The sequence below is a fragment of the Sordaria macrospora genome, chromosome 3 (assembly GCF_033870435.1).
Source record: "Sordaria macrospora chromosome 3, complete sequence".
Lineage (NCBI taxonomy): Eukaryota > Fungi > Ascomycota > Sordariomycetes > Sordariales > Sordariaceae > Sordaria > Sordaria macrospora.
In genome coordinates this window covers 775263-786638 of record NC_089373.1, presented here as the reverse complement: position 1 = coordinate 786638, position 11376 = coordinate 775263, and the positions used below count along the sequence as shown (strand labels likewise).

At 53.3% G+C, this 11376-nt stretch overlaps 4 protein-coding genes across 4 annotated transcripts; 3 read left to right on the top strand and 1 right to left on the bottom strand.

Moving 5' to 3' along the window:
• Nucleotides 1–17: 17 nt before the first annotated feature.
• SMAC4_01694 (uncharacterized protein) lies at nt 18–1447 on the bottom strand. The gene is made up of 4 exons (XM_003348622.2): nt 1223–1447; nt 1077–1089; nt 362–887; nt 18–291 (listed from the first exon to the last, which is right to left on the bottom strand). Exons 1-4 carry the CDS (start codon nt 1245–1247, stop codon nt 118–120), a joined length of 738 nt encoding a protein of 245 aa, XP_003348670.1. The 5' UTR covers nt 1248–1447; the 3' UTR covers nt 18–117.
• A 388-nt stretch (nt 1448–1835) lies between these two features.
• Nucleotides 1836–5396, top strand: SMAC4_01693 (uncharacterized protein). The gene is made up of 2 exons (XM_003348621.2): nt 1836–4465; nt 4522–5396. The coding sequence occupies exons 1-2, from the start codon at nt 2222–2224 to the stop codon at nt 4966–4968; spliced, it is 2691 nt and encodes an 896-aa protein (XP_003348669.1). The 5' UTR covers nt 1836–2221; the 3' UTR covers nt 4969–5396.
• A 766-nt stretch (nt 5397–6162) lies between these two features.
• On the top strand, nt 6163–9130 carry SMAC4_01692 (uncharacterized protein; the record flags this gene model as incomplete). Its single annotated transcript, XM_003348620.1, has 2 exons — nt 6163–8143; nt 8199–9130. The coding sequence occupies 2 exons, from the start codon at nt 6163–6165 to the stop codon at nt 9128–9130; spliced, it is 2913 nt and encodes a 970-aa protein (XP_003348668.1).
• A 501-nt stretch (nt 9131–9631) lies between these two features.
• Nucleotides 9632–11205, top strand: SMAC4_01691 (uncharacterized protein; the record flags this gene model as incomplete). The annotated part of the gene is made up of 3 exons (XM_066089631.1): nt 9632–10365; nt 10499–10603; nt 10666–11205. 3 exons carry the CDS (start codon nt 9632–9634, stop codon nt 10727–10729), a joined length of 903 nt encoding a protein of 300 aa, XP_065946393.1. The 3' UTR covers nt 10730–11205.
• Between the last annotated feature and the right edge of the window lie 171 nt (nt 11206–11376).

Below are 11376 nucleotides of genomic sequence, written 5' to 3'. Positions count from 1 at the left end.
TCATTAGACAGGTCTCCCATCAAAAACCGGGAGAATGCTGCTTCCCACCGTTCGCCTGCTATCACCAGCTATGCTTTAGTCTCTTACCCCCTTCAACAACAGACACTGCCATGCTTCTTAGTTGGCGGGCAACCGCGCAACAACAGCGGCCATCTCCTCGTCTGTGTATATCCTGAAGCCCTTCTCCTTGGTGACACTCGCCAGCTGCACGTTCTTGGCATCGAGCTTCTCCTCCATGACCTGCTTGAGCGTCTTGAGGACGAGTGTCTCGGCGTCTTCGATGGTGAGGGACTGTATGAACCATAGGTGTCAGTAAGCTACTATAGATCTTGGTCCCTGGATTAAAGAGTAGGCAACCCACCTTGTGATACTCATTCTGCAACTCCGCCTGCGCGCCCTCGCTACCGCTTCCAATAGCCTTCGCATCATAGCGATAGAACGTTCCGCTGGGCTCAGCATGGTACAGACTAGGACCGTCCTCATCATAACCCGCAATCAGCAGCGCCACACCAAAGGGGCGAGACATGATGCTCTCCTCGCCGTCGGCGCTCTCGCCGAAGCGCAGGGCCAAGTCGCAGATGGCCTGCGTGCAGCTCTCGACCCGCAGCTTCTCGTTGTAGTTGAAGGCGTGGCTCTGGCACTCCACGCGGGCGTGCTCGACCATTGAGCGAGCGTCGGCTTGCAGGCCAGACATGGCGCATCCGATGTGCCGGTCGATCTCGACGATCTTCTCGACGGAGGAGGTTTCGAGGAGAGTGGAGGTCACGCGCTTCTCGACGCCGAGGATCACGCCTTCGCTGGTGGCGACGCCGATGGCGGTCGAGCCGAGCTTGATGGCCTCGAGGGAGTACTCGACTTGGAAGAGGCGGCCTTCGGGGGAGAAGGTGCTGTGGGCATTGTTAGTCTGGTGTGGGTTGGAGTAGATGGGTGCTTGGATGTAGGTGTTCGCGGGTGGTGGTATATGGTCGGTGAAAGGAGAGTGTCATCGAGGGACATGCGATCGAGTAGCGGCTGGATGGAGCATGGGGAGAGAGAGTGGCCAAGCAAGCGTGAGGGTCGTTCGTTTTGTCACTTACTTGATACCCCGATCTGGACAGGCGCAAGCAGGTCAGCCTTCAGTCCATACATATTGTTTGGTATAGCTCATTCACTTGAGTGGCATCATTTCAAGCGTGTAATGACAAGCGAATATCGCAGGCAAGTGAGGGCGGGAGTGACTTACCGTATTCAGACCTTGCCATAAACATCTTGACGGTGTTGAGGGGAGCTCGAGTGGGGAGAGGGGACCGGGATGTATTGTTGTCGGGAGTTAAGCCTAGCTTTGCTGATTATGCGCCGGGCTTGATAGGTGACGGTCGGGAGATGGTATTGCCGTCGAGGTTTCAAAGTTGAAGACTGATATGTGAGTGGTTGTTTGTTTGGGGAGAGATGTGCCGTGATGGTTTGGATGAGGAAGTGGAAGCTGAGGCCTGAACTGGGACCGACGTCAAGCAGTGGATGGGAAGCTCCAGGCACGACACGCCGACGAAGCTCCTCTGCCAGGCGGCCAATCCCCTGCACCCTGTCCTAAAAGGTACTTGGGAGGTACGTACCTTCCCCAGCAATTGTCCAGGCCATTTCAGCCTCAAAAGACAGCGCCTGGGGGAACCCCTCAGGCGGGTTGCCCCTCCCTGTGACGGAAACCGCTGGGCCATCCACTGAGACGGCTTGCTTGGTGGGCAGTTGCGGGTCCTCCCTCTTGATAACGCGTCCAATTGTTGCTTGTCGCGTCACTTCAGCGTCTTCCGCCGGCACTCCAATATCCAACGGGACGGCATCCTCTCTCACTGTTTGACTGCGGTTGCTACCTTCTTGGCATCGTAATTCCTCCATTTCCATATCCAAAAATCCATCGCCAGAAGCGTCCCCTTGCAGGACAACCCTGTTGTTGCCCGGCGGATTCCCGACGACAGCTACACCGACCACATTCAACTATCGATCATAAGGCTGACAAGCTAAAAGTCCAAAGATAATGTACCCTTAGAAGGGGTCAACATCACCGGGTCTCAGACCGTCAACCTTCACCACCAAATTCAGGCCCGATACGCCCGATCCCAGATCAAGCCCAGCGAAGCACGAGAGGACGCGAGAGCTCGTACATGGTCACGAACCAGCAAGAATAGTGACATCGATAACAGCCTCCCACTTTCCCGACCGCACCGCCGCCAGAGTGACCTCCGCAATGGGATCATCAGCAACCTTGGCTCCGACCCAATCCACATCACAGACACGTCCCACCAGTAGAACCCTCGTCAATGAGCGCCGCCCAACCAAGGTCCAGGTGACAACACGCGAACCTACCATGGCTCGGTCCGGCAGAAACGCCGACCCTCTCAGTGCTGGTAGCGACAACCTCAAGTCAAGACCACGGAATGTCGAGTCGAGGGCGACAAGAGGAGACAGCCGCGCTGCTGAACTACCACCACCAGCCCCTTGGGAACCTGCCGCTTCTCTACTGCCTCACACTTCGGCCCCTTTAGCCTCGCGAGTCTCGATACCGCCAGTTGCTTCGTCCGCACCTCAGGCACTACAGCCGCGACTGCTTGCCGAGCTATCATTAAATGCGCAAGAGGCTGCGATAATCGAGGACTTGCTCTTCGTGTTTATGGGCTTCGAAGGGCAGTACATTCGATTCGCGAAAGGCTACAACCCCTACGAGGAACGAGACCGCTTGTCAGGGCCACAATGGCGCATCCTCTCTGGGCTGGATCCCAGCTTGCTGGACCTTACACAATCCATGCTGCGCATGGCCTCCCACTACACGGCGCTTGAGACTTTTGTTGATGTTCAGAGTCGGGAGGAATTCGGCGCCGTCAACCACGCCTTGTGCGCCTCGATACGGAGGTATCTACAGGAATACCTGGTCATGGTCGTCCAGCTGGAGACACAATTTCTGAACGACAAGAACTTTACATTGCAGCAACTCAACGTTCACATCCTTCCTAGCAGTCACCTGATGGCCCAGATGTATGGGTTGGCTTTGGAACTACTAAAGCGGAATGCGCTTCTGGACGATGATACGGACGAATCGAGCGATAGTTCGGATGACGACTTTGATCACATCATCGAGCAGTTAAGAGATGGCGGCGACCTTGTACCGGGGAACATGACGGGCAAGAAGATATGCAAGGGAGGCGTGGTATTAGGACTGATAACCAAGAGACTGGAGTCGTTATCTGGAGATCCGTCCGCCAGGGTACTACTCACGACTCTGCTACGGGACGCAAGCCGTCCATATATGGCAATGTTGAATGAATGGTTACACCACGGAAGCATCAACGACCCACATTCCGAGTTTTTGATCAAAGAACAAAAGAGCATTCGCAGGGACCGGTTAGAGCAGGATTATACCGACGAATATTGGGAAAGGCGATATACTATACGAGATCACGATGTACCACCTCAATTGGAGGCCGTCAAGGACAAGGTTTTACTTGCGGGTAAATACTTGAATGTTGTTCGAGAGTGCGGAGGCGTCGATGTTAGTCGCAAGATGCAAGACGTACCAACATCCTTCGACGACAGCAGATTTTTGGAGAACGTGAGCAACGCCTACGCTCATGCGAACGGATCACTAATGCAGTTACTTCTTACGACACACGAGCTGCCGGCGCGACTAAGATCTTTGAAGCACTACTTCTTCCTGGACCCATCGGATTACTTCAACTACTTCCTAGAGTTAGGAACGTCCGAACTACGAAAGCCCGTCAAGGTGGTGAACACTGGCAAGCTACAGTCTTTGCTCGATCTAGTCCTTCGACAACCGGGGAGCATAGTCTGTCTTGACAAGTTCAAGGAGGATGTCAAGGTGGAGATGAACGAGATTACGCTGCTCAAGTCACTTCAGCGTGTCGTCAACATTACCGGTATCGAACAGGGCGAAGCGCTTCAGCTCACATCAAATCAGCCTTTGGAAGGTGACAAAAACGCCACTGGATTCACCTCACTACAACTCGACTATACCGTTCCCTTCCCGGTGTCCCTTGTTATTAGCAGGAAGACAATATGGCGTTATCAGGCATTGTTCCGCTACCTTCTATCGCTACGTTACCTTGAGACTCAACTGTCGGTAACATGGTATACCCATGCAAGCGGCACGGCCTGGACACATCGTTCATCGAACCGTATGTTGGAGATATGGAAGCGGAGGGTATGGACACTGCGAGCTCGCATGCTTGTATTCGTTCAGCAGCTGCTTTATTTTTGCACTGCCGAGGTAATCGAGCCGAATTGGCAGAAGCTGATGAACACGCTACGGGATATCGAAAACAACTGCGCGGGAGTGACAACACAAGACGGCACATCCACGCCCAGGGCGTCGTCTTCCAAGAAGCCTCATACCGTCGATGGGCTGATGCAGGAACATGTGGATTTCCTAGACACTTGCTTGAAGGAGTGCATGTTGACCAACAGCAAGTTGTTGAGGGTATGCCTTCTTTTCCCTATCTTCTATCTCATCGGAATACTAACAACGCAACCTAGATCCACTCAAAACTAATGCAAACCTGCTCCATCTTCGCCACCTACACCAACTGGCTTTCACGAGAGCTCGAAAAGTCTGATCCGGACCTAACAGGCAACACCAAGCCCGGTAACATGACCGATGACCAATGGCGACAGTTCCTCGTTATTCGGGGAGAACGAAAACAACAACAACCGACATCAAAAGACGGAGACACAAACATGGGAGGAGAAAACGACAAAACCCCAGAGACGAGGATGAACGAGCTCTTCGAGGTCATCAGGAAGTGGGAAAGCAACTTTAGTCGACACCTGCAGATTTTGCTGGATGCGCTGAATCACTATGCGGCCACGGAGACGGTGGTGTTGTTAAGTCTTTGTGCGCGGTTGAGTACGGCTAATCAGGGGACCGAGTATGCTGGGTTGAGGAGTGAGGAGGATGGGGGACATCATGGTGGGGGGTCATGACGGATGTTGGGATAGTGGTTTAGCTGTGTGGGGACTTTGATGAAAAGGGTGAGAGAGGAAGGGAGAGGAAGGGAGAGGAAGGGAGACAAAGGGAGGAAACAGAAGGCATTATTATCGTGATACCACCCATGAACGCAAGAGAATAATAATCATTGAGAGGAAGCATTATACTCGACAGTGTTAAAACACTTTTTGGGAAACACTTGAATGAGAAAGTGTAAGCGAGCGTGTCGAAATGGTCAGGAACTGCCATTGCGCCCATGTTTAATCTCAACTGGGACCAGATCTGAGATCCCGTCCGGAGATGTCCATCTCGCCTCAATCTGTATATCCACTACGACGCATAGACCGGTAGCCCGGCTTTCGGAACCATTCCAACTTAGCGGTCTCATCCCGCCCACGCGAGGCCCGTCACCGACGTGGGGGTTCAAGGGGCGGATTCTGCATCCTTTTGATCAATTTTTTATTTTTTTGGATCTCCGAGAGCGCCTATCAACCTTATCATCCCATCTGATTTGCCAAGCATTCTGGAAATACCATAGTTGTTCCTTATCTATGACTTCAAAGCTTCCCCTTTCTGGAAGTGGTTGACAACTCCGCGGAATCGCAGTCCCGCGAAGTTGCATTTCTCCGTGGAAGCGGTAAGGTTTTGAATCTGGAAAAAAAAAAAAAAAAAAAAAAAAAAAAAAAAAAAAAAAAAAAGAAGAAATTTAATTTTTGGAACCAGGACAGCCTGGACTTTGGGATCATTGAAAGAGTGAGTGCCTGGATTACCTGCTCAAAATGGAATGATAGGAGCAGAAAGGTACATGTGCTTATACTGTGAGATGTATGCAGAAGTGAAGTATCACAAGGCACAACTTTTGGATGAGCTTACCTAGCTTTAGGTACTATCTACTATCCATGATGTGACTCTCGAACTCGGAAAAAAAGAGGTTCGTGATACCAAAGAATGGTTATTAATTCGCCATTCAACGATCATCACTGATATTGGTCTCTTATCTCCCATTGTGAGGATTCCAGTTCCTGTCACCATTTTGCAAACATCTGCAGCACATCTGATGTTCGTTATTTGAGTTGCAGCATCTCCCGGCACACCTGATGCATAATACCCTTTTGGCCTCTTGATCTCTTGTGTTTCTGTTAGCACTCTCATCGGTTCGCTTATCACTTACACCTCACCTTGGAAACGCCATGGAGGTCGTTTCCAACATCGACGATGCTGCTCACCCACGAGATCATATGGGACAGTCCTTGCTTGATCCCGAAAATCCAAAGCAATCCACATCAATAACACCGTCGACTCTCATCTTACCAAATGGTGCCCAAGAAAGTCCAAAGACAGACTCTTCGTCTGACATTGACGAGACCGACAGTCAAACCACCAGTCCGACAACAACAGACTTCTCCTCATCATCCGACAACACAACAGACTCCTCCGACAATGCCTCCTCCACTCGCTCATCCACCAACAATATCTGCCCTCCTTCCCCAATAACCTCCAAATCATCCTTACCATTCACCTCCAAATCCTACCCCCTCCCCCCACCCTCCACAATCCTCGCCGAAGTCCTCCCCATCGACCTCAAAACCCCCGACCACCTCATCCCGCGCGACCCACGCCTGATCCGGCTCACTGGTGCTCACCCCTTTAACGTCGAACCGCCTCTCTCGACACTTTTCGAACATGGCTTCCTCACCCCACAAAATCTGCACTACGTCCGGAACCACGGCGCAGTCCCCACTCTCTCTTCCGAGGACGAGCGAGAGAGATTGTTAGACTGGGAGTTCACCGTCGAAGGCCTAGTCGAAACTCCTCTGAAAATAAGCGTGCGGGAGCTGATGAACAGCCAAAAATGGGAGAACGTCACGTATCCGGTGACAATGGTGTGCGCGGGTAACAGGCGGAAAGAGCAGAATATGGTTCGCAAATCCAAGGGTTTCCCCTGGGGTGCTGCCGGGTTATCAACAGCTTTATGGACGGGCGTTTCGCTGTCTGATATCCTAGCCAAAGCTAGGCCATTGACAAAAAGCGGAACGAGATACGTCTGCTTCGAAGGCGCTGACCAACTTCCCAACGGGGTCTATGGGACATCAGTCAAACTCGCCTGGGCAATGGATCCTCACAAGGGAATAATGGTCGCTCATAAAATGAATGGCGAGGAACTCCATCCCGACCACGGCCGGCCGGTGCGGGTAGTTGTTCCGGGTCAGATCGGGGGGAGGAGCGTGAAGTGGTTGAAGAGGATTGTGGTTACGAGGGGGCCGAGCGAGAATTGGTATCATGTTTTTGATAATAGGGTGTTACCGACGATGGTAGGGCCGGAGAGCGGTGAAAAGACGAGAGAGATGGAGGAGACGTGGAGGGATGAGAGGTATGCGATTTATGAGTTGAATGTTAATAGTGTGGTTTGTGAGCCGGGACATGGGGAGGTTGTCCCGCTGAAAAAAGGGCGGTTGTATAAGTTGAGGGGGTATGCGTATGCGGGAGGAGGAAGGAGGGTGACGAGATTGGAGGTTACCCTTGATCAGGGGAAGAGCTGGAGGCTTGCTGATATCGACTATCCGGAGGATCGCTATCGTAAGGCGCACGATGAGGAGTTGTTTGGGGGAAGATTGGATGTGTCGTGGCGGGAGAGTTGCTTTTGTTGGTGTTTCTGGGATTTGGAGATTCCTCTTTCTGAGCTGCGCGAGGCAAAGGACGTGTGTATCCGAGCGATGGATGAATCGCTGGCACTGCAGCCCAAGGAGATGTACTGGAGTGTGCTGGGGATGATGAATAACCCTTGGTATAGAGTGGTTATTCACCGTGAGGGCGATTCCTTGCGCTTCGAGCATCCTACTCAACCGGCGCTGATGCCGGGCGGTTGGATGGAGCGGGTGAAGAAAGACGGCGGCAATCTTGCCAATGGGTTTGGGGGTGAGAAAGTTCCCGGGACTGAGGAGACTGTCGTCGAGAAGGAACCTGTCAAGGAGATCAGCATGGTGGAAGACAAAGTCACTCGACTTGTCACCCTCGAAGAGCTCCGTGAGCACGAAGATGAGAAGGAACCCTGGTTCGTCGTGAACGGCCAAGTTTATGATGGTACACCGTTCCTCGAGGGTCATCCAGGTGGTGCTGCCTCCATCAACGGCGCTGCAGGGCAGGATGTGACGGAGGAGTTCCTAGCAATCCGTAAGTCCATCTCGCTGTCCGCCATCATGAACTCATCCTGACTGACCCCTTCCAGACAGCGAAAACGCCAAAGCAATGATGCCGACCTACCACATCGGCACCCTCACAGCCTCCGCCCTCGCCGCCCTCAAAGCCTCCTCCACCTCCAGCCCAATCCTCAACTACCCCAACCGCCCCATCTTCCTCCAACCCAAAACCTGGAGCCCCGCCACCCTCTCCCGCAAGAAGACCATCTCCCCCGACACCAAAATCATCCACTTTACCCTCTCCCACCCCTCCCAATCCATCGGTCTTCCCGTCGGTCAACACCTAATGATGCGTCTCTCCGACCCTTCCAAGCCCACCGAATCCATCATCAGGGCTTACACGCCCATATCCGACGGTACTTCCGAACTCGGAACTCTTCGCGTGTTGGTAAAGATCTACTATGCCTCTCCCACAGAAAAAGATACCAAAGGAGGGCAGATGACACAAGCGCTTGACGGTTTACCACTTGGTAAAACAGTAGACTTTAAGGGACCGGTGGGCAAGTTCGTGTACCTCGGCCAGGGCCGTTGCGCGATCAATGGCAAGGAGAGGAAAGTCAAGAGGTTCGTGATGGTTTGTGCTGGGTCGGGTGTGACGCCTATATACCAGGTTTTGAGGGCTGTTGCTTTGGATGAGGAGGATGGGACGGGGTGTTTGGTTTTAAATGGGAATCGAGTGGAAGGGGATATTCTGTTGAAGAGGGAGTTGGATGAGTTGATGGAGAGGGCGATGCCGGTGGGGAGGTGTAGGGTGATGTATACTTTGAGTAGGCCGGGTGAGGACTGGAAGGGGTTGAGGGGACGGTTGGATAGGAAGATGTTGGAGAGAGAGGTTGGAGGACCGGATGGGAAGGAAGGTGAGACGATGGTGTTGCTTTGTGGACCGGAGGGGATGCAGGTGATGGTGCAGGAGGTGTTGAAGGAATTGGGGTGGAAGGATGAGGATGTGCTGGTTTTCTGAATATGATTGAGCGTAGCGTGATAATGAAAGGATAGGGTTTAGATGACGTTTTGTGTTCATCGTGAGAAGCCGAGTGTATGAGCCGCATCATGAAGTTGCAGTGGTGTTTACGAAGTGGTTTGGGAAAAGACATCTCCACGGAGCGATAGCTGACAAGACGTTTGAAAACGCAACCCTATGCAAAGAAACAAGGCGTCAGCTACCCCGCTATAGCCTCTCGTGTGCAATCGAGTGTCCTCTCTACTCTGCTGGTCGCATTGGCCAATGGAATGTCACTCTGAGCTATAGCTACACGTGCTCCATCACATGAGCCGCCCAAATCACTGCACTGTACCGAAGCTCTGACGTCCATCAATTGCCAGGCGCTGTACTGTACCTCTGGCATCCCGGTCCACCTTTTGGACTCCCGCTCTGGAGCCTCGTCCCCTCGACAACCCACATCCACCCCACCGGACTCGAGTCAGTCAACAGTCAACACTCGGGAGGAGACATTCATTCACCATGCGCGCGGCACTCCGATTGCTCGCGACCGCGACCGGCACCGTCCGCCCGTCGGCCCGCTTCCTCAAGCCCGGCTCCCCGACCGGCCTGACCGGCCTCGGCACCCACCCGTCGCCGCGCTCCGCCCTGCTGTACCTCTACAACCACACCCTCGACAAGCTCAAGCAGATCCCCGAGCACTCGCTGTACCGTCAGTCCGCCGAGGCCCTGACCAAGCACCGCCTCGCCATCGTCGAGCAGTACGTGCCCGAGGGCTACGAGGCCTGGCAGGAGCGCGCCCGCAAGCTGCTCCAGAAGTACAAGGCCGACCTCACCGCCCGCCAGTTCGACGGCCAGCATGCCCGCCTAGCCGAGGGCCCCGACGGCCGCGCCTACTTTATCCGCCAGATGGTCACCCCGCAGGACTGGCGCGACGTCGAGTGGGATGGCGCCGTTCTCGATCCGCACTTTTCCTGGGTTCAGACTGGCGAGTCGAGCGTGGGAAGCCTTGACGAGGAAGACGTCAAGAAGCTCTGGAAGGTCGAGCATGGCGTGGACCTCGATGAGTATCGCACGGCTATCGAGAAGAAAGACAAGCAAAAGCTGGAAGAGCTTGAGAAGAAGCGCAAGAACTTTGTGCCGGACCCCATTGCGGTTCGCACGGCTGTCAGGGAGGTCGCCATCAAGCTGGGCGCTGTTGTCGCGGACAGGAGCCCCGTGGAGTGGGAGTCGGAGCCGCCGTTGAGCGCTGAACAGTGGGTGTTCTTCCCTACATACCCGTGTGGATAAGGGCATCTATGGCCCTGATCCCTGTCTTTTGTCCCGCTGTTGCAGCTCTCCACATGGGCGACTATTTCCTATGCTGACATGTGTTTTTTTTTCGTACAGGATCGCTGAGATGGAGGCCAGGATTGGCTCTGGTCTGATTGAGGAGGTTGTTCAGGTTGCCGAGGGCGAGCTTAAGCTCGTGGATATCATGGCAAAGTCCAAGCCGTAAGTTTGGTTACTTAAGCATCATGATATTGTTGGTCAGGTAGACTAACCCGTCACAACAGTTGGGAGGCTCCTGAGGAGGATGCGCCAGCGGGCCAATGGGTTTACTTTGAGCGTAAGGAGTAAAGAAAACATCGACAGACATAGAGAACGGGAACACAGAACCACTCTGGCTCAGACGGCCAGTTGCTTTATGAGCGTTATGAGAAAGGGATGGGAAGGAGAGGGCATTTCCCAGTCAGTTGTACCAATACCACGCCGGGAGATGTACATAATCATAGACTTTGGCAGGCGGGAATGAATGTGTCCTCTCCACGGTGTAGTGGATTTGAACCATCAGCTTCACGAATGAACAGTACGCGAAAGGGAGTAACTATCTAGAGTCGGACGACATAGTGGTGAGGATAGGATGTCGTTGATCGTGTACTTTGGAGGTACTTGATGACATGCCATGAGGACCGTGCTTTGGCAGGTACCGTTGGAGTACCTTCCAAGGTTCCCAACTTGCACTTTACATGGACGCATGTCGCGTCCCGCAACGCGTGTGCTTAAGCATCTCCTCGATTACAAACGCTTCAATGACCATGAATGTGGAATTTTTGGACGATGACAAAGACTTCATTCCAGTATCCGGATAGCAGTGGGTCATTGAGTCGAACGTGAATGAAATCTGATGCAAATTTGTCGGACCGCGCAAAGCCTGTGCCCCTGCCCTCGATTGAACCTTGACCACAATCACGAGCCATTGAGATCACAAGGACGACGGACGACCT